This window comes from Octodon degus, unplaced genomic scaffold (genome assembly GCF_000260255.1).
Source record: "Octodon degus isolate 3935 unplaced genomic scaffold, OctDeg1.0 scaffold00018, whole genome shotgun sequence".
In the NCBI taxonomy this organism is placed as follows: domain Eukaryota; kingdom Metazoa; phylum Chordata; class Mammalia; order Rodentia; family Octodontidae; genus Octodon; species Octodon degus.
Window position 1 is genome coordinate 17,756,604 of NW_004524594.1, and position 21,552 is coordinate 17,778,155.

Genomic DNA, 21,552 nt, shown 5'->3' on the forward strand with positions numbered 1-21,552 from the left:
TCTTGGGAGATGAGATGTACACTGAACTATTTAGGAGGAGGTATGATGGTATCTGCAAACAACTAATGGCTGAGGGGGAATGGAAAAAAATAGACACATAGAAGAAAATAGATATGTAGAAATAAAAAGAGAGGGGCTGGAGATACAGCTCAGAAGCATAAGCACCTTTCTGGCAAGCACAAGGACTGGAGTTCAATCCCCAGCCCCATAGGCCATGTGGTCTTGGCCCCGGATGTGGGCACCCACCTTGCCGTCCCAGAACTGGGTATGAGGGAACATGCCTGTAGTCCCAGCACAAGGGAGGTTGAGCCAGGAGGATCTCTGTGAATTTGAGACCAGTCTGGGGGCTACAAAAGTAAGCACAAGGCCAAACAGTACTGCATAGTGAGACTCTGTCTCAAAAAAAAAAAAAAAAGAAGAAAAGAAAAGAAAAAGAGACAAGGGCAATGCCACACATTGAAGAAACACATTGTGAAGAAACACAACACTTTGTTGAAACACACCACATTATAAAGGACAGTAGTAACACTATTTCCTACTGAGCTGTACCTTGTACTTAGCTGCTGCTTCTAGGTACAAAGGTGTTTGCTATATGTTCAAATGCTTTTGTTTATATCTTTTGTGATGCTGTGGATGTGACCCAGGACTTTGTTCACACTAGGCAGATGCTTTTCCATAGAGTTACAGCCCTACCTGTTTCACTTTGTTTGAATACTTCATGTATTCAAAATAAAAAGCTGCAGAAAAAAAATCTATAAGGGATGCACCCACCAGATTTCTCTACCAGCTGGGTCTTGTCTACCTGTCAGGTGTGAAGTCAGGAGACATCTGCCCCTGCCCACCCCTTCAGGGGCCACCTCGCCTTCCATAGTCTGGCCCCCATCTGATGGAGGCAAGTCAATAAGACGTGGCCAATCTGGGCCGAAAGGCCAAGGCCAACCTGTCTTACCACCATGAGGTCGGCTCATGTTCTGTGATTTGCCAAGATGTAAAACAAGCGCCTACCTCTGAATCGAGGCAGTGCCGACAGACCAAAGTCCAGCTTGATAAGTGAACTCATTCACTAAAAGCTACTTACAGAGCAGTGGATGGCTTGCGACCATCAGTGCACTACGCGAGTCATGCCCTCTTTGCTAAGTTTCTGTTTATACATTACTCTTGGTCACATGAGGGGGGGAGGCGGGGGAGGGGGAACAGAAGGAAAACCAGAATCCGTGGGAAGAATTATGTGTTTGTGTATTCAGCTCCTGTCTTTATTAGGAAACATACTGGTCTCTGCTTCCACTGTCAAGGCAGTGACGAATGACCTTGTGGCGCTGGGGTCTGGTGCGCAGCTTCAGCACCGGGCAGAGCCTACAGGGACAGCTGACAGCCTACTATGAAATGGTGTTACTGTGCTTAGGGTTCAAGAGATCTCCTCCCTATGGATTCTGGCTCAATTTACCCTTTTGCCCAATCCTACTGTCTGCCCCCTTCCCAGTTCCCTCATTATGATACCGCTTAAGGATGCTACCCTAAGCTCCACCTCCAGGTCCCTTCCCGGGAGACCCAGCCAGGAAAGGTCTCCTGGGAGCAAACCTTTCAGGGCATCCCTACCTAAAACTGCCCCGCCAGACCTCGTCCTTTGTCTTTCTCCGTATCCTTTCTCACCGTCACCCATCTCTAAGTTTACTTGATTATGTGTTTATGGTGCGTTCCCTTCCCTCCAGAACACGAGCCCCAGGTGCAGGGATTTCGTCTGTTTTGCACTTTGCTGAACACAAAGCTCCTCCTCCAAAGCCCTTAGAGAGCCAGAAACAGGCTCTGGGAGTGTCATGCCCACCCAACCAGTAAAACTACAAGTCTCGCGCATCCTCAGTGAGACCCACAAGGTTTCCCGGGCGCTAGTCGGTCGCGAGTCCCTGGTCCTGGTCCTGCCCTACGCACGTCCCGGGACGTCCCAGGTTACCCGACCGCATCCTCCCGAGGTCGAGACCTGGGCGGGGCTAGGGGCGAGCTCGGGCTGTCAATATCGGATCCGCAGCTGCCTAGTGGCGCGCGCGGTGGGCCCGTAGTCAGCTCAGATGCCTCGTCCAATGGCCGCGTGCAGAGCCGCCGACCGCCCAGGACCCGTCTCCGATTGGTCGTTTATCACAATACGTCATGTAGGGGCGGGGCCTCAGGCTCCCACAAGGTGGCGAGATTGGCACCTGGCCTGAAGCACGCTGTTGTCCACCGGACCCGACCAAGGTGGGCAAACAGGTGAGCGGTACGTGTACGCAGATGGGGGTCGCGTGCGCCGGTTAGAACGGGATGGCTACACAGGAGGGCAGGGGAGATGGACGCGAATATAGGTTAGATAAGACTGCAGGCGATGAGGGAGGAGCGCGCAGCGGGGCGAGGGTCCAGCTCACCGATGGGGAGCTGCCGGTGCTTGGTGAGTGGGGCACCCCTTGGCCCTCCCGGTACCCTAGGTAGTGACTTTTTCCTTCTGAGCCCGTCTCAGTGACTCCCTTAATAAAATTTTGAATAATCAATCCCATTCTACCCCAAAATATAGGGATGGGATCCTTGGAGTGATGAACTGAGGAAGCTTAGGGAACAGTGAGGCCAGGTGGTGGCTTGGACAGCTTCAGGGTCCAGGGAAGCTCCCAGACTGGTGACAGGAACAGGTGTGAGGAGGACAGTAAGTCATTTTGATATAGGGTGTGTTATATAGGACCTCAAAATAATCCAAATAATGTGAGGATGTTTAACTGCCTACGTGCTAGACATCTGTGTTCTGTAAAATTGGAAAGATGACTTACAGGAGCAAGGAAGGTTAACAGTAGGAAGTACTTATTCAGAGAAAGAAAGTTCTGTCTAAGAGACAGAAGGGGTTCCCGAGTGGGTACCCCAGGGAACCTGTTTTCTCAAGGGAGTTTTATAGACTAAAACCACTAGGTGAGACGGGAATAATTTGGGACAAAATTGATAAGATTACAAGTGTGGTCCAAGAGGTAATAGTGATCCAATGGAAAATCACAAGGTGGATATAAAGTGGGACAAAATTATGATCAAACAATAAGGGTATGAGTACAGTCGCTTAGGTAATATTGCTTAACTGGAGATCGAATGGGGAAGCGAGTTACATAACAAGCTTGCAGGGAAGGAACAAGGACCTTCAGGGTAGGAACGGGCTAGGAAGGTTTGGTCCTCCACCCAAGTTGAGTAATGCCTACTTAGAATGTCAGTCATTGCTGATCCTTCCAAGGGAAATGTGTGGGTGCAATCGTTTCTCTTTAGTTTGAAGCCTGACCTTCAATGGCTGCAGCTCCAGCTACAGTTGTCTTTTGTGCTAACCCTTTCCAAGGGCCTACCCTTGTCTGACTACCTATAATTCTAAGACCTTAGCTTCCTATAATAATTCCACTTTCAGAATCCCTTTTCTCTCAATAACCCGGATGGTTGCAGAGCCAAATAGCAGAAATAACTAAGCACTATTCATTCTGGAAATTGACCCCTCCGATGCCATTTGGGAATGGATGTGTATTTAATGATTAAAACATTTGTAGAATGATAATCTGGAAGAATACATGCCACAGTTTAATGACATCTGGGATAGATAGGAGGAAAGAGAAAAGATTCCCCTCCTACGTATGACTTAGACATTCCTGTTACGGTGAGCATGTATTTTGTAACTTTTGAAAAGCAGAAGCCCTGTAGCTTCAGTTAACAGGATTTTACCTTTGAAATTTAGGGACCAGTCTCTGAGCACTTTTTCCATACAGGTGTCCTTGCTTGTGTGATTTTTTTTTTCTGTTGATCATCAATTATTTCCATTATTTTGCAAATTGTATACACATGCTCATGGAAGTTATTGTATCTGCTTGTTTATGCAACCTTATAAACATATTTCCTAGGATGAACTGCTACTGGTATGTGCTGGCGCACCATCTGAGGCTACCTGGCCTCTATGACTATTCTCACACAAGACAGGCTTCCATTTCTAGTTGTAGCATTCTTTTTATCTTTATCTTTTCTTTTTCTTTTTCTTTTCAGTACAGGGGTTCAAACTTGGGACTTTGTACTTGCCACGCAGACGCTTATACCACTGAGTTGTATTCTAAGCCCCAGAAGTCCTTTTATCTTGAAAACCAATTTGAAGTGCATCTATTTTTTTTTCCTTCCCTACCATTCCTGAGGAATTAGACTTTCTGCTATTCCCATAATGTTCCAACTAAGTAAATGTGTTCCTATGTGAAAGGCCCTTAGAATACTTAAAATAACACCCAAAAAGTTATCTCCCAGTATCTTCATTACTTCAGATTTTACTGGAGATTTTCCTCCCAAATGTGTTACAGAAGCTGCAGTTCTCCCAGACCCATCTTTGTCCCTACAGATCTATTAGCAGTGAACAAGTCACTCCATGTTCCTCATCCTCAACTTCTTCATCTCTAAAGAGAGCATACCGATGCTAATTCTTCGGGTGGGCATGAGAGTTCAGTGAGGTAATGGGCGCTTGGCACTTGGTAGATGCTATATAGTAGCTGTCTGTGACAGGCGGTATCATCCATGGATGCCCCCAACCTAAGTGCATATTCTAATTCATTGCCCCATTCCCACCAAGAGTGGAGTCTGATTTCTAGCCCTTGAATGATGGTGAGCTTGTGGTCAATGGGATCTGGTAGGAGCAATGTCATGTCCCTCAGAGGTCAACTCAGAAGAGACTTCTGCTTTGTGTAAGGAACCCTTTCTGTATCCTCCTTGTAATGATCTCATTGCCTTGAGGTCACTGCTCTACGAGAAGCCCAAGCCAGCCTGCCTAGGAGACCACAGGGAGAGGGGCCCCAGCGCACAGCTGAGTGAACCCTGCAAGGTACCCCCACAGCCCTGGCTTAAGCCATTGCTGTCCACACCATCTCCCCCCAAATTTCTGACTTAAAGAAGCCATAAGAGATGATGGAAAAGCTTGTTTGAAGCCTCTGAACTCCAGTGATTTGCTCTGTGACTGCCAGCCAAAATGCTCTATGGCTCGTCATTGTAGGCCATCTTGGCCTGTTGATTTTATAGTCGCCTCTGCCAGTCTCACCTGGATGAGACCTCAGGCCTGGGATGGTGCTGATGGCTACGCAGGTAAGAGCTGACTCAAGGTGAGCCCTTGGAAGGCCGGTCACATGTGACCCTGAGCACGTTGGCACCTGTGATCTTATTTACCTGGTCTTATTGACATGGTTACTTTGCAGAAAAGGGAGCTGGAGCTTAGCCAGCACAAGGTAAGGGCTCAAGGTCACACATCTTGGACTGTCCAAGTGATGACACCCTGCAAACAGACTGATTGCACTGAGAACTCACAGCCTCTTCTGTAGTCTCAGATCATTAAACTATCCTGAGGCCAAAAGGTCCTCAGCATCTTCATTTCCCTTGCAGGGCTCTGCACAGCCTGGGGAGACAGCTCCAGCACCTTGTGGAACTGAAGAGCCTGGACGCTGTTAAAAACAGTACAAGAAAGGAACTTCATTTCGCTTTGGAGCACTTGGTCGGGGGTTAGAGGTGAGTGTCCCCCAGAGCACTGCTGAGCCTGGGCACCGCTGGTAACTGTGCAGCTTTGAAAAGTAAGAACAAAGTGGTGCACTGGGTGCCAACTGTCACCTACTCTTTGGAATGCTGAGGAATAAAGTAAAATGTCCTCAGAGCCCCTCACCCTCCTCTCTTTCCAGCCACTGTTGCAAAGCTGATTCATTTGTGTTAATTACGGAACTCAGTACTGGGACAGAAGAGGGAAGCTGAGGGCGTGAACTCTGAATAAGCTTACATTAACTTTTTTTTTTTTTTTTCTAGTACTGGGAATTGTATCCAGGGCCTTTGTGCTGTGCTACCTCCCCAACTGTATTTTTAATTTTTTTTTTTTTTTTTTTTCTTTTTGTAATGTGTTTGGTACAGGGTCTCACTATACAGCTCAGACTCATAGTGATCCTTCTGTCTTAGCCTCCCCAGAGCTGGGATTACAGGCATGCGTTTAACTTTTTTTGAGAGAGTTTCACTAAGTTGCCCAGGCTGGGCTTGAATTTGTGACCTGTCTGCCTCAGTTTACTAAGGTGCTGGGATTACAAGTGTTTACCACCATGTCTGGCTTTGATTTTAATTCCTTTAATCACTCGACAGCATTTTCCTGCGGCTTTTTTTAGTTGTGAGTATATATATTTTATGGCCTTTTTCCATTTTTATGGCATGTTTGATATTCAAGGGATTATGCTGGTACAAAGCACTGTCTCCTTGGGGAAACCTTTTCCTTGGGGTGTGAAGAAGGCCAGTCCCCTATATGATTTCCTGTGAGGCCCATGTGGACTCAGCATTCAGGATTCACCCAGTGAAGGGGGAAACCAGGGATCAGAGGTGCCTGAATTTATATGTTTGGCTGGGGAAAATGAACAGGGCTGTATCTCAAGGTGTAGGTATTTCTGCTCAGTAAGAGGCTTTGTCAAAACAAGCTGGAGCCCAGCACAGTGGTGCACGCCTGTCACCTGAGCACTCTGGGAGGCTGAGGCAGGAAGATCAAGAGTTCGTGCTCAGTGTGGGCAATTTAATGATTTAGTGAGAACTTGTCGCAAAATAAAAAAAAAAAAACAGTCTGGGGGTTTAGTTTAGTGTGAAGGTCCTAGGTTCAACCTCTAGTAGTGAAAACTCCCCCGACGATCTGGCCCAACCAGTGTTGCTGTTGCTGCAGGGTGAATGCTTCCCAGGAGCCCTTTTCTTTCGTCCGTGCCAAGGTTTGTGCCCTGTGGGAGCCACACAGACAGGCCTGGCCCCTGCCCACCAAGATGTGTTATGGACATGCCCTGCGCCCCATTAGGAAGGTGACCGTGTACTACACACGTGTACTGCTAAAACAACACAACCGGAAGAAAAAACAGTTAGTGTGGGCATAGAAGCCTAGGTTGAGAGTTTCCCGTAGAATTTCAGAGTGTTCTGTTGTTGTCATCTGAGATTTAGCTTGTTGTGGAGAAGTTCAAGTTTACTGTATTGCTTAATCCTGGCTTTCTCTGAAATCATTCCAAGATTATCTTTTTTGTGTGTGTGAGTGGTACTAGAGACTACCCAGGGCCATCTCAATCCCGTTTTTAACATTTTATTTATGTATTTATTTTTATTTTTATATTTTGATGAAACCAGCGATTGAACCCAGGCCCTTGTGCTTGCCAGGCAAGCACTTATTCTACTGAGCTATCTCCCTGGCCCTTTAAAACTTTGAGATAAGTTCTCATGAAGTTACTAAATTACCTGGGCTGGGCTTAAATTTGCAATCTTCCTGCTTCAGCCTCCCAGCTTGCTGGGATTATGGATGTCCACCATGTTCCCTGGCTCAAGTTCTTTATAAAATCCTATATTTAGAGCTTTACAAGCTGAGTTTTGGGAGTGGGCACGTCACTGCATCCCCCAAATTATAACCATCTAGAGCAGCTGCAGTACCTGAGAAGTTGCTTCCTGCCCCTCCCTTTGGTAGGGGGATTATTGAGCACCCTTTGAGACACTCTTCTAGGTCGTAGGGGTGGAGTGGTAAGTAAAACATAAGATGCCTGCCCACAGGAAGCTTGCTCTCTTGTGGAGGGAGACAGATGGTCCCCTGAACACAGGTAAAACAATTCTACATGGTAAGGAAAGTTGCTCAGAAATTGTACAGGCCATGTACCTTGAGTGGACACATGAAGAAGAGATACTTTTGTTTGGCTAGTGAGGGGAGGTCTACTGCAGAGGGGACACTTCATGTAAGTCCTAAACAAGGCCACTTGCAGACATGTATAAGCAGAGGAAGTAGCAGGTCCCAGTGCGAGATGATCGAAATTCAAGGATGAAGAAAGACCTCAGGTACCTGGGGTAGAGCGAAGAAAGCAGACTTGGGAAGACCAGGTAGGACTGGATCACAGGCTTGGGAGAGTCTCGGGCCGGAAGCTCTCTTTCCCTTTTAAAATCTACTGTCGGGGCAAGGTCCTGAGAAGGCATGCGGAGAAGGCCAACATCGCAAGGCCAAAGTCCTGCAAGACGCAGCAGGAACAGGGAGTTGTTTCTGGGGAGATCTGAGCAAAGTTTCTCTTTCTCTCAGGGCCCAATGGCTTCAAAATCCCAGCCCAAAGTACCCAAAACTGGGAGCCCAGCGAGCTTCACCAATGGCAAGGCTGAATCTCAGGGACAGTGGGGCCGCGCCTGGTAAGGGTCTCCACCTTTCTTCCAGCTAGAAGGTAAAGAGGGACCTCAGAGGTTTTAAGCCCTGGGGATGTTATCGACCTATTTTTTTAAAATCCCTTTTTGTTAACATTTATGAAAGATAAGCAACTGTCTGCGCTATAAAGTAAAAAGCTTAAAAAGGAATTTAAAAAAAGAAACTGGAAACCATTTTAGGTTAAGTATCCCTTTTCTGAAGTGCTTGCGATCAGGAGTGGTTCAGATTTCTGAGTTTTTGCAGATCCTGGGCAATTTGCATATGCAAATGAGATCCCAGAGAAGGCCCTAAATGTAAATGCAAAATCAATTTATATTTTATGAACACCTTATACGCATAGTCTTAAGGTAACATGATATCATATTCTTGGTGCTTCTAAGGTCCGAATGTGACTTGTCACATGAGGTCAAGTGTGAAAATTTCCATTTGTGACATCAAGTTAGTGTGGAATAAGTTTGAGATTTTGGAGCATTTGGGAATTAGGGGTGCTCCAGCTCTGTCACCAGCGATGGAAGGAAGGGAATATGGACCTGAAAGTGTCCTCACTGCCGTCATGGTCATTGGCTCACTGAGCAGTGTGAGCATCAGGTGGGGACTGCTCATCCTCACTGGGCTGGACTGAGGAAGCCATTGGCCTTAAAGGCCAAGAAGGTCCCTGTATTTGTGTCCTGGGCTTCACCCACTTGCCCATAGATTGATCTGGCAGGTGGCAGAGTGACATGTTGGTGGTCCTTCCTGCGTTGGGGAGCTTTCTACAAACAGCCAGCACCCCAATCTGACAAGGTGCTGGGAGGTGTGAACAGCAGTCCCAAACAGGAGGGCATCTCAGAGTCGCCTGTGAGCTGACAGCTGGGCCCTGCTGTGACCCCTCGTCATCCTCCTTGCAGGGAAGTGGACTGGTTCTCCCTGGCCAGCGTCATGTTCCTGCTGCTCTTCGCACCCTTCATTGTATACTACTTCATCATGGCGTGTGACCAGTACAGCTGCTCTCTGACTGCCCCTGTGCTGCACGTAATCACTGGGCATGCCAGTCTCGCAGACATCTGGGCCAAGACCCCACCTGTGACAATGAAAGCTGCCCAGATCTACACCTTGTGGGTCACCTTCCAGGTCAGTCCCCTGCCCTGGTGGTCAGGGCCCAGTGGTGGCCACCTAGAGTATCGTCTTGCCTTTGTCTTGACTTGGATGGGTGTTCCCAGTCTCAGGATCCAGCAGGGTGACACCTGGAAGCAGGTATGCTTAGGGCCGCGTCAGCAAGAGGACTCGAGGTGCCTGTCAGCATCTCAGTGTAAGGTTGCCTCACTGAACTTGGGTGTGTACCCAGCTGTGCTGAGACGTGCTGCAGACTAGGAATAAGACTGTGTGTGTCAGGGGCACAGGTGGTCCAAAGAAGCACCCCACACAGCTGGGACCAGATCCTACACAAACCTGTAGGAAGGCGGTCCCAGCCCTCACAGGGCTACTATCCAGCAAAGCCAAGATTAGTATTTCCCAACATGCTGCTGTGCAGCCCTGGCCTAGGAGGTCGGCAGGAAGGGACAGCCTTCCCAGTGGACTGGGTCAGACATAGCTGAGTTGCTCTGTGTCTGAACCTAGCATCAGGCCTCCAGAAGGAAGGCTTGCACTAGGGTCATTGTTTCTCTTAGGACCAGTCTCTTGGGGTACAGATTCCTTCTCTTGGCATCCCTTAGTGCTTTGGATAAGAAGTGCTAGGGGCAGCACGATTGTCAAAAGCTATAGTGGGAATGACCCAGTTGTCCATCAGTAGAGGACTGGTTAAACAGTGGGTGCTCCCCCATCCACGGGTTGATACCAGGCTGTGAAAAGGAAGATCCATCTTGTGTGACTGCATTATTGTGAAATAGCAGTAGTTGTCAGGATCTTGGAGGAGGAAGGAATGGGGGCAGCTGCCACTGGTAATGAGGTTCTCCTTATGAGAAAGTTCTGGAACTAGGTGGTGGCACTAGTTGCTTAATCTCATGAGTACAGCAAATACTGCTGAACTGTACACCTCGGAAGGGCGGTTTTCATAATGTGCAAACTGTTTATCTTCAAGGTTATCAAACTTGAAGTCCCCCAGAAGGGGCCAGGGAAGAAACAGTGCCTTCTCCTGGGAGGCAGTGCGGCCCTCCTGGGAGAAGACTGCTCGATGAGCGGTCAGGGGATTCCTGCTCCTGCGTCCCTTTGCTGGCCCTGCAGCCCGAGCTCACAGCAGCCGTGGGCGCCTCTCATGCTCATGTCTCTTGCTCCTGCTCTGCTGCAGATAAAAACCAAGCCAGGTCAACACTAGCAGCTGTGTGCTGCCAATCACTGGCCCCAAATCTTGTTTCAGGTGCTTCTGTACATGTTGCTGCCCGACTTCTGCCACAAATTTGTGCCAGGCTACGTGGGAGGAGTTCAGGAGGGGGCGGTGACACCTGCAGGTAACCTGCGCCAGGTCTGACCCTACCCTAGGCCTCTTTCTCAGGCTGGTGGGCATCTGGCCACTGCTGGCCTGGGGCTTAAGTCTGGGCCCTGAGCTCTTTATACTGTGTGAATTCCGTAGACTGCTCACAAGATAAAGTAAGTTTAGCACGGCAATCTTCAGTAGCACCAGATCTTGAGGTGAGCTGTGGCAACTAGGCTGTCCCAGGCTGGAAACCACTTTCTGAAGGCAGATGCCTAACCTCCAGCTTCCTCCCCACAGCAGTCCCCTCACCCAATCCCAACCCTAACCCCATTGCAACACTAACCTCATCCTAATCCCAGCCTTAACCCTAACCCAAACCCAACCTAACGGTAATCGTAACCCTACCCCAACCACCACCCTAACCCATTCCTCCTTCATCACTGAGAACCTGTGAGGAGTCTGGCTTCACGTACACATAGTGATGCAGGTAGGAATCACACCCCCAACTCTGCTCACAAAAAACAACAACAAGGGAAACTGCTTTTGCCACTCCCCCCAACTTCACTAACAAGGGGCAGTCCCATTAGGACAGTAAGAACCAGAGGCTCCCAAAACTCCACAAGAGCAGTCAGCCCTTCCAGCCACTGTTGGGGCTACCACTGGCTTGCGAGCCTGGGAGGGCTATAGAAGCTGGCCAGCTTCTGGGATGGTGCCCACATGCCCTGGGCCAGGGGTGTGCGGGGCTAGGGCCATGGAATATGTGGGGCCTGGTCCAGCACATACAGCCAGGTCAGGTGACTGACCCAGGTCAGGAAAGTGCTTTGATTTTTAAACCTTCCCTCTGCAGGAGTTGTCAACAAGTATCAGGTCAATGGCCTCCAAGCCTGGCTCATCACACATCTCCTCTGGTTTGCTAACTCCCACTTCCTGTTCTGGTTCTCACCCACCATCATCTTTGACAACTGGATCCCACTGCTATGGTGTGCCAACATCCTTGGCTATGCTGTGTCCACGTTTGTCATGATCAAGGGCTACCTCTTCCCCACCAACGCCAACGACTGGTATGTCCTTGTAGTTGATCAGACCCAGAAAGGAAAGTGGCTACCTCTGCTCTGACCTGTATCTGCTGCCCTGGGATGAGAAGGTGGGAAGCCCTTGAAGAAAGGGCTGGCTCAGACTTGCCTGAATCTCAGGCAAATGTCCTTCCTAAGTGGCTGGTGGTTTCTCCCAGAAGGTAGCTGAACCTAGCGAGTCTGTCTGTGGTGGCTAAGTCATTACCGATCTCTACTTGTCTATCATGGAAATAGAGAAGCCAGAAAGACAGGTTTGGCTGGGGTCGGGTACAGCCCAGGGCCTGTCTTTGGTGTCTCCAGAGGAAAGGGGCTTGTTGTCTCATTAGCTTTAAGGTAAGTGCTTCCCGGGAGAGCCCTGGCATTGGCACTCATTCTCATGGAAGCCTTGGGTTATGCAGTGGTCACCCTGCCATCCTGTCCCATCTCAACCTTTTCTCCCTCCTTCTTTTTCTCCCTCCATCCATCTACCCATCCATCAACAGGTTGTAGATAGTCGGAGAGAGTGGGGTTCACAGTTCATCTGGGGGCCCGAATAAAAATGAGTGCTTCCTTTAACTGTTATGCCTAGGCCCTTGGGAAAGGTCTATGGATGATAATGTCATGTAGATTATGTGTCATCAAGTAAGAAGGCTGACCTTCTGTGGCTCCCACGGGTCGTTCTTACTGCTTTGTATTCATCAACTGTTACGCGCTTCATATGTTTATATGTTTTGCCTCTTTCCATCTAGATTAACTGAAGTAGTGAAACATAAAATTGATGTTTTAGTAAATACAAAAATACCTAAGTTTGTATAGCAAGTTGTACCTAACGGAATTCCATGTGGGTCGTCTTGGCTGATTCCCTGTCCTTTCCTGGGGTGGCATGTGGGGCCAGGTAACCGAGGTGATAATGGGCCCAGGAAGGGAGAGGTGTGGGCACTGGGGTCCAGGCACCCAGCTGTGAGTACTGTGCCTTTTTTATTCCCTACTGTGGCATAATGGGTGGCCTCACTAGCTCCAGGGCCAAGTACTCTGTGCCTCCTTGCCTGTGTGGGCTGCAGAAGGCAACCTTAGTCCGGTTGGACCAGTGTTGCTTTTCATCTGTGCCTGCACTGAGGGTACCTGGAGAAGGGTGAACAGAGGCTTGGTACCAGCCAGGTACAGTCCCTAAGCTTTCCCTGGGACAGTAGGCAATTAATTTACGCACTCCTGCCTGAGGACAGCCCTGTTGAACCACAGTGAACACAGGGAGACTATAGAAGCTTTGGGGAGTGAGGGGAGGGGAGGACAGAAGCATCCCCCGCTGTGTGGTCTTTGCAGCCTCCAGCAAGTCTTCCTGAGGTGACCTCCTTGACCTGTTGGCTCACTAGGCCTGTGTTGGGCACCTGCTCCCACAGAAGAGAGATGGGCTACTTTCAGTGAGATAGATTCCTTGACTAAACAGATCGTGTATTTTTAAGCAAATTCACAGGCAACTTCTTTTACAACTACATGATGGGTATTGAGTTTAACCCTCGAATTGGGAAGTGGTTTGACTTCAAGCTGTTCTTCAACGGACGCCCTGGGATTGTGGCGTGGACCCTTATCAACCTGTCCTATGCAGCGAAGCAGCAGGAGCTGTATGGCCAGGTGACCAACTCCATGGTCCTGGTCAATGTCCTACAGGTAAAGTCTATTTGTAGCCAGAGCAGAGCATCTCCATTGCCTACCAGAAAAGCCCCAAAGCCAGAAAAATTCACCTGCTCTAATCCCCTGCTATGCAGTCTTCCCCTGCCTGGACCTCACAGTGAGGGTGTGGTGGAAGATGCCGTCACTGCTTGCCCAGCATGAAGTCCCAGCAGGACTGCTCTGGGGAGGTCTCCTTGGGGGCTATACTCAGGGGGAATGGACACAGGAGTTCCAGGCAAGAAGTAGGAGGGGAGCTCCAGGTAGCATGACCAGTCCACGCAGGCCTTTATACTCGGAGACACAGCCCCTGTACTGTGTCGAGCAGAGAGCAGCCTGGGAGCTCAGGGGTGGGTCATCTGGGTCCTTAGGGGAGGCTCATTTTTTTTTGTCAAAGTAGTGAGACCTAAGGAGGGTGTCCTAAGCAGGACAATAATGGTATGGCCCAGGGATAGTCACTGGCTACTCAGTGGGCACAGCTGGGTGGGCCCAGGGGTAAAGGAGGCCAGTTAGGAGTCTAAGGACGTGGCCGGGCTGAGTGACCTGGGTGCTGAACCGGGGATGGACCACAGGGGCCTGAATCCAGTCCCTTCCAGGAACTCTGGTGTGTAGGTGGCCTGTGGCAGGTGCCACTCTAGGACCTGAGATGTAGGCCAGGTGGGACAGTCAGGCCTGGGCCTCACTGAGCTTGTGAACCAGTGGGTGATGAGAAAAGGCTTTTCTTCTGGAGCAGCTGCCATGTAGTCTGTAGTCTTCCACCTTTGTGGCTTCTTCCGCACCAGGCAGAAGGGAGGGCCAGGGCAGAGGGCTGACTACCACAGGAGCCCAGGACCAGCTTTGCTGGACCAAGTGCCCGGCACATCCGAGGCCTGAGCAGCAGAGCCGGTGTGTGGATGTCGTGGACCCATCCTGGGTCCTTGCTGGCTGCGTGCTCTCTCTCTGAAAGAGTGCCACATGTAGGATCTCACTTTTTTTGTCCCAGGGGACATCTGTTAACATCTGAGCATCTGTGGGTCCTGGAAGCCTGGGTCTGGCCTCTGGAAGGTCACGTGGTCCCAGTCAGTCACAGCATGTGGCCTCTGCAATATCTGCCCCATAGAGTCCCTCTCTGAGGGTGAGGAGTGACGGGAGGGACTCACTTCTGCCTTTGTCACCCTGTGTGAGCAGACATTGGTCTCCTTGGCCCTGTGGAGGCACAACAGTCGCCTGGTCAGGCAGCCACATAGTGTGTGTTGTGCACAGGGGCAGCCAGTGGAGCAGACTCCAGGACACTCAGCCAGTGGGTTTCCTGCTGGACTATGGTGTTGGGAGTCACTTCCTTGGACAGTGTTCCCAAGTTCTTGTGCCCTGAGTGATTTGTCTGCTCCTGAGTTCCATGGCCCTGAGCTTTGGGCTCCCAGGAACACTGCTCAGAATCCTTCTGACTATGCAGCCCTCCTTGTCCTCTGATGGAAGCAGGCTTTGAGAGCAGGGACTCCCCATGTTCCAGGCATGGCTGAGAATGCAGGAACAGCTCTGCGTGCCCATCAGGAAAGTCACTGAGCAGTGACCCAGGTGCCACCTCCTGCCCATGCAGGTGGGGTCATTCTCCAAGTCCCCCACCGAGTGCTGGGGAACAGCAGAGGTAACTGGCAGCTCCTGTCTTACAGGCCATCTATGTGCTGGACTTCTTCTGGAATGAAACCTGGTACCTGAAGACCATTGACATCTGTCATGACCACTTCGGCTGGTACCTGGGCTGGGGCGACTGTGTGTGGCTGCCCTATCTGTATACATTGCAGGTGAGGGGGCCCAGGGCAGCAGGACAAGTACCTCTGGGATGTGGTGACCAGGGCCATGGCCCCCAGTTCTTAGGACTCCCCAGTTGACCTCAAACAGACACTGTTCCTCATGCTAAGCTTTACTCCTTGCACAAACTTTAGTCCTTGGGGATCACTGAAATTGCCCCCCTGTGTTAGGAAGAAGGAAAGGCTCCGTGTAGCACAGGTGCTCCTCAGCTTAGGATGGGGCTTTGTCCCAAATGCCCTTCATATGATGAAAATTCAAAATGCAAAAACCTAGAGATAGCTTGCCCTTGCCCCCTTAGCCATACCTCAGCTCACAGCTGGGCAGAGTCACCTGACATAAAGCGTGTTCTGAATGTTGCCAGCTTTCTGTGATGTGCTGGGCCTGGACCTGAGAGTAGACAGCTTTTAGAATGGCCATGAGTGGTCTTTCCTCCATCATAAGTCCAGCCTCCATCAGTCAGAGTGGGCCATCTGCATTCTGCTCTGAGTGTCCTAGGGACCTGCGTTCGCCCCAAGGTGGGACCATCAATTTGGGGAAGTAGTCACGATCACGACCCTGATCACCTCTGCAAAGTCTGGGCAGGCAGCCCCTATCCCAGCCGGGCTAGTCCCTCATCTGGGCTCTTCATTCCTGGTCCTGGGACAGGCCAGGACGTCCCTGAGGCAGAGAGGGCTGTGAGAGGATGGCCACTAAGTTCCTCCATGTACCTGGGAGCAGCCCTGAGGATTTGGGAGCAGCCTGAGAAGTTATACAGGAGGGAAGAAGACTGGTGTGGCGGCCCACCAGCTGCCCAGGGTGTGAGCGGCCCAGGGGGTGTGGCCAGTCATCGGGACAGTGTGGGTGTATGTGTGCTGTGCTCATTGTTTTGCTCCTGTGCTGGTGGTATCTGGCAGGTTCCAAGTCTTTAGGGCAGGCCAGAAGCCCAGGGAGAGTTGAGGCTGCAGTTCAAGTCAGAGGGCTATCTCCTGGCAGAATCTCTGCTCTGGGGATTAGTCTTTTTCTTTTAAGGCTACCAACTGATTGGACAAGACCTGCCCATATTATGGAGAGTTATCTGCTCTGTTTTATACATTAATCTCATCCAAATAAATATACCTTATAATTGCTAGTGTTTGACCAAATACCTGGATACAGAGGCCTACCCGAGTAGACAGTTGAAACTAATCATCATCATGTTATATTTAAATTTTATTTTATATACACGATTGACTATTTTACATTTATGCAATATATGCTATACATTCCTCAATTTACTGTGGTTTAACTTAATAGTTTTTGGACTTCTGATGATATGAGAGTGATACGTATTTTGTACCAAGGTGCTTGGAATGTGGAATTTTAATCTTATCCTAGGAGAGCAGTAAGTTGCAGTGTGATCTTCTTTCTCACTGCTGGGCTGAGGGGTAGCAGCGGCCATGGCCCTAGGGTGCTGTGCTAAGCTAGGGTGCCCAGGAGGGTAGGTGTATTAAGTGCTCTGTGTGTGTGTGTGTGTGTGTGTGTGTGTGCGCGTGTATGTGTGTGTATGTGTCTAGCAGTTGAATCCAGGGCCCTCTCATTGAGTTATATCCCCAGCCCCTAAATTTTATTTTGAGATTGGGTGTTAGTAAGTTTACCCAGATTGGGTTCAACTTGCAGTCCTCCTGTCTCAGCCTCTTAAGAGTATTGGAATTGCAGGAGCGCAACCCTGTGTCCAGCTGTTAGATGATTTTTGATTTATCCTATTTTCGGCTTACACTGGGGTTATTAGGACTTAGTCCAGTTGTAAGTTGAGTGTGTGTGTGTGTGTGTGTGTATGTGTGTGCAAAGGTAGGTAGGGCGTAGATGGATCTGTAGGCACATTTGTGTATTTGTGCACTTGAGACCCACAGCAACCTTCCCAGCAGAGGCTTTTATTCACAGAGGAGGAGCCTGAGGTAGCGCATGCCCTAGCTCTGGGGTGTGCCTCTCCCCGCTCCTCCCTGGTGGCAGCTTTTCACCATGTGCTTCTCTCTCCCAGGGTCTGTATCTGGTGTACCACCCCGTGCAGCTCTCCACCCCTCACGCTGTGGGCGTCCTGGCACTCGGCCTGCTGGGCTACTACATCTTCCGCATGGCCAACCATCAGAAGGACCTATTCCGCAGGACGGATGGGCGCTGCCTCATCTGGGGCCAGAAGCCCAAGGCCATTGAGTGCTCGTACACGTCGGCTGATGGCCAGAAGCATCACAGTAAGCTGCTAGTGTCAGGCTTCTGGGGCATGGCCCGCCACCTCAACTACACGGGCGATCTGTTGGGCAGCCTGGCCTACTGCCTGGCCTGTGGCGGGAGCCACCTCCTGCCCTACTTCTACTTCATCTACATGACCATCCTGCTGACCCATCGCTGCCTCCGCGACGAGCACCGCTGCGCCAGCAAGTACGGCCGGGACTGGGCACGCTACACTGCCGCTGTGCCCTACCGCCTGCTACCTGGCATCTTCTAAGAGAGCATCCCTTGACAGCTCCGGGGTTGGCAGACTCTAGAAAAGCATGTGGAGCTGGTCGATGGGAGCGTGCCCTCCAGAGCCTCAGTTTCCTCATCTGTGAGACAGAAAGAGCCTGGCACTTGGCAGGTGTCCAGCTGACGCTAGCACTCATTCCATCCCCTGTCCTCAGGGGAGCTCTGACTACACCAGCTGCCTTCCCATCAGCACAAAGGACTGCTTTTCTCTGTTGGGTATGCCACGGGCAGGCGGGTGACCTGGTCACCTGGAATAGCCTTGGTAACAGTTTTTTGTATCAGGAGTCCAGGGTGTCTCTCTGTCTGGACAAAGGAGTGTCTGGGCCTCACCAGGCCACCTTCTGGCTCCCACTGCTTAGGCCTTATTCTTACTAAACAAAAGTTTGTGGGATCCGTAAGGTGTGCAGGGTGTCCACGTCTGCCTTTGGCATCTGCCCCGCTGTGGTGGGCCAGGCTCTTGGTGCGGCACTCTTTTGAAGGGCACACAGTGTGTTAGCAGACGGTGCCGAGCGACACTTGCGAGAGGAAGGGGCTTCTGATTGGTTCCTTCTCATTCCATGCACAGCTGGCTGCCAGGGGTGTGGCATGTGACATTTGAGGGCACCTCCCAGCATGCAGGCCCTGGGCGGCCCAGCCATAGCCCTTCTGACACAGACAGTGGGCTCCCAGGGCCCCGCTCCTGTGGGTGTCACTCAGTGCCTCAGCCACATGTCCTCCGGAATGTGTCACCAGCTGTACAAGGCATAGATGCAAGTGCAGATGGCTCAGAGGATGTCACCATCCAGGGGCGCTGGCCAAACCTCCTGCAGCAAGGAGTCCTGGCCTTCAAGTGTTTCTTACCAGGGACAGTGCCCTCAACCTCAGGACACCCTAAACCTCTTTGGGTATAATTCTCTTGCATAGCTGATAATTCTTTATATTAAATGTTCCCTGCTCAAATAAATGATGGTGTAGTTTCTGTCCTGGAGAGCCTGGCCAATCCCTCAGGGCTGAGGTATGGGATACAGAAGGGGGCCCAGGTACTTGGTGGGAATTCGGGTGAAGTGTGAGCTGCTGTGGTGCACTGCTCCTGGGCCGAGGGCACGGAGTCTGTGACATCTCACAGGAAGAACCCCAGCTTGGGCGTCTGGCCTCAGCAAGTAAATGGAGAAGCCAGAGACAGAGTGGGCGTGGGGTTGTCTTACTCCTGGAAAAACTAGAGAGCAAAGCAAGCCATAGGTGCCTGCCCAGCCCCTGGGGAGGAGGGCAGGGCCCTGGGCTGCTCTGCGAAGCCAGCACTGGTTGCGCACAGCCGGCTGCCTCCCTCCTGCAGGGAGCGGTGAGCCCCACCCAGGCTGACTGTGCCCTTCCCATCTGAGAAAGTGTGCAGGGTTTGGGGGACTTTCAGGCATCTGTTGGGTGCTTGCTAGTGGCGCCTCCCCACCCCCGTCTCCCATAGTGAGGAAAGTCCTTTTGGGGAGGCTGGACCCTGTTCCTCACATTAGAACCCTGTTCCTCACTGATATTTGAAGGCTGTAACCTTGAGCACATTGTCTCTTATGCCCCAGCCTCCTCATTTGAAAAGTAAAGGTGCCCACATTACCTTCTTTCCTTGCAGGGAGAAGGGCTTCCCAGATTCATTGAATGGTGGAGCCTGGCTTCCCATCTTGGATGTGCCTCTGTCAGTTGGCTGAGGAATTTTTTGTTGTTCTGGTGTTGCTGTGGTTGTAGGCGTGCTGTCTGCTGCAGCCTCCTGGAACAGGCTATGGTCTCATCTCTGTGCGGTGTGAATGTGCCCAGAAAGGCACACTGAAGCGCGGCCTGTTGCCCCCTCCTACCAGCTCCTGACCTGGCAGCCCAGGTCTGCTCATCAGCAGGTAGGGCTGACTCCTCCCTCTGGGCTGGTGCAGGGTGAGCTCAGATGCACAGGTGGTCAGACCGTGCCATCCTCTGCCACTGCTGGTTAGGGCACCCTCCGCTCTCAGGAGCCCCAGCCCTGGGCCTGGGAAGGCTGCCTGGCCTTTCTCCTTCTGAAGTGGGCTCTGTGGCCAGGCCCTGCTGGGCTGGGCCTCATGGCAGCTTCTGCATTCTGACAGAGGGTCCTGTCCTTTATACCCACCAGGCATGCAGCAGCCCTAAGACAGGGCCAGTGCAAGGCTCAGTGGGCACACTCCAAGGAGCTATTAACCACAAGGAGATGAAAACAGGACATCTCCCACCCGCAGCCTTGCAAAACTCAGGCTGCAGGATCCGCCCTGGGGACTGCAGCGATTGGCCATGCAGTGCATCCTCTGCCAGCTTCCTGAGCTGCCTGTGGGAGGATACTGAGAAATAACTAGTGTGAGACACTCACCTCTATCCCTGGAGGAGCTGGCAGACCACATGCACCTCTGTGACCGCCTGGCTGCGGCTTAGGGTGTGGAGAAACCGTCTCGAATGAGGTAGCCAGCAAGTAGCCTTTTTCATTTTTATACTGACACAGGGTTTTGCTGAGTCACAAAGTTTCCAAGTCTGGCCTCACACGCCTGATCCCCTTTGCCTCAGCCTCCCGGAGTGCTGGGATTACAAATCTGTGCCCCCACGCCTGGCTTAGGAGGGTACCTGTTTTAAGATCTACTGCATAGCATGGTAGCCATAGTTAATAATAGTATATGACACATTTCAACATGGAAAAGAGCAGAATTTAAAACATTCTCAATGCAAAAAAATAAGTGACACATTGTATGCACTGGCTATAGTTAGCCATTCTAGCAATCTGAACATCACTGCTGCACCCCATAAATATCCAGGCAGCCCTTCTCACCTTGGGGCTCCACAGGCATAGATCCCACCAACCCCGGACTGAAGAGTACTAAAAATGAATTGTGCTGGAACTGAACATGTACAACTTTTATCTTGTTTTGCAGCTAAGCTTATTCGTACACTTCAGGTACAGACAATGGTCACATTCATCAGAAGGAATCTGTAGCTGAGCACGAGATAGCTTGATTCTTTTCCCATTCTCCTACTCTCTCTTCAATCCCTCTTCTCTTTATTTATACAACCTTTGTTTCCATTTTTTCTTGTTTCATTTTTTTCTTCTTCCTTTCTTCCTTCCTTTCCCCCTTTCCTCTCCCTGGTTCCCCTCCCAACCCAAATACTTGTTTTTCTATTTCACAGCATCTGATGTATGCCAGGCATGGGGGTGCACATCTGTAATCCCAACACTTAGGAGAATGAGGCAGGAGCGTTGCTGTGAGTTTCAAGCCAGCCTGGGCTAGATAAATGAATTTAAGGCCAGCCTGGACTAGATAGTGAGACTCTACCTAAAAACAAAAAACAAAAAAGCTAAACACATTTTGATCCTTATTTACTCTTTCAGCTTCTTACGCTACAGAAACTATGCAGTATTTGCACATGCATCTGATTTATTTCACTTACTAGCATAGTCTTAAGGTGCCTCCATTTAGCTAGAAATGTCTCAAACTTATCCTTTTTGTGGCTGCGTAGTGCTCCACTGAATAAAAAAAATCACATCTTCTTTATCCGATCATTGGTTGTTGGGCAGTTGGGTTTAGCCACTGCACACTCTGCTTATGCAAACATGGGTGTGATGTATCACTGGGGTAAGATGTTTACTCTCAGAGCATATGACTGGGTCCACTGAACCCATCCCTTAATTTTCTACTATAAATTTGTACTTTAGTGTTATAGTAGCTGGCTGTGTCTCAGTACATTTCTCTGAGGGATACAGGAAACAGTATAGGTGTTTACTCACTTGGAACAATGAAAGGTAAAGAGTGCGCATGTGTGCAGGTGGCAAAATCGGATTTGGACTCACCCTTGTGCTCTGTGGAGCAGTTACTGTGTATGTTTATCTGAGCATCACAGAGGGTTCAATAGACCCACGCAACTCCAGGATTTGTTTCAAAAAAGTTTTCTTTTGATTTTACTTATAGAAGTAGCCTGATTTAGTACAATGGCACATGCAAAACCAGATTTGCAAGTTTTGGAGAAGGTCAAGAGTGAATCATCAGATTACGTGC

At 50.3% G+C, this 21,552-nt stretch overlaps 1 protein-coding gene across 3 annotated transcripts; it reads left to right on the top strand.

Annotated features, from left to right (window-relative positions):
- The first annotated feature begins 2,152 nt into the window (after positions 1-2,152).
- Positions 2,153-18,568, top strand: Dhcr7 (7-dehydrocholesterol reductase). Of its 3 annotated transcripts, none has more exons than XM_023710719.1 (9): positions 2,153-2,241; positions 5,389-5,511; positions 8,060-8,163; positions 9,064-9,286; positions 10,509-10,599; positions 11,413-11,626; positions 13,078-13,282; positions 14,932-15,063; positions 17,067-18,568. In XM_023710719.1, the coding sequence occupies exons 3-9, from the start codon at positions 8,066-8,068 to the stop codon at positions 17,529-17,531; spliced, it is 1,428 nt and encodes a 475-aa protein (XP_023566487.1). In that variant the 5' UTR covers positions 2,153-2,241; positions 5,389-5,511; positions 8,060-8,065; the 3' UTR covers positions 17,532-18,568. The 3 variants fall into 3 exon arrangements, with proteins under 3 accessions (XP_023566487.1, XP_004627155.1, XP_023566488.1); XM_004627098.2 differs by having other exon boundaries at positions 2,163-2,248; XM_023710720.1 differs by having other exon boundaries at positions 2,178-2,229.
- Positions 18,569-21,552: the final 2,984 nt, after the last annotated feature.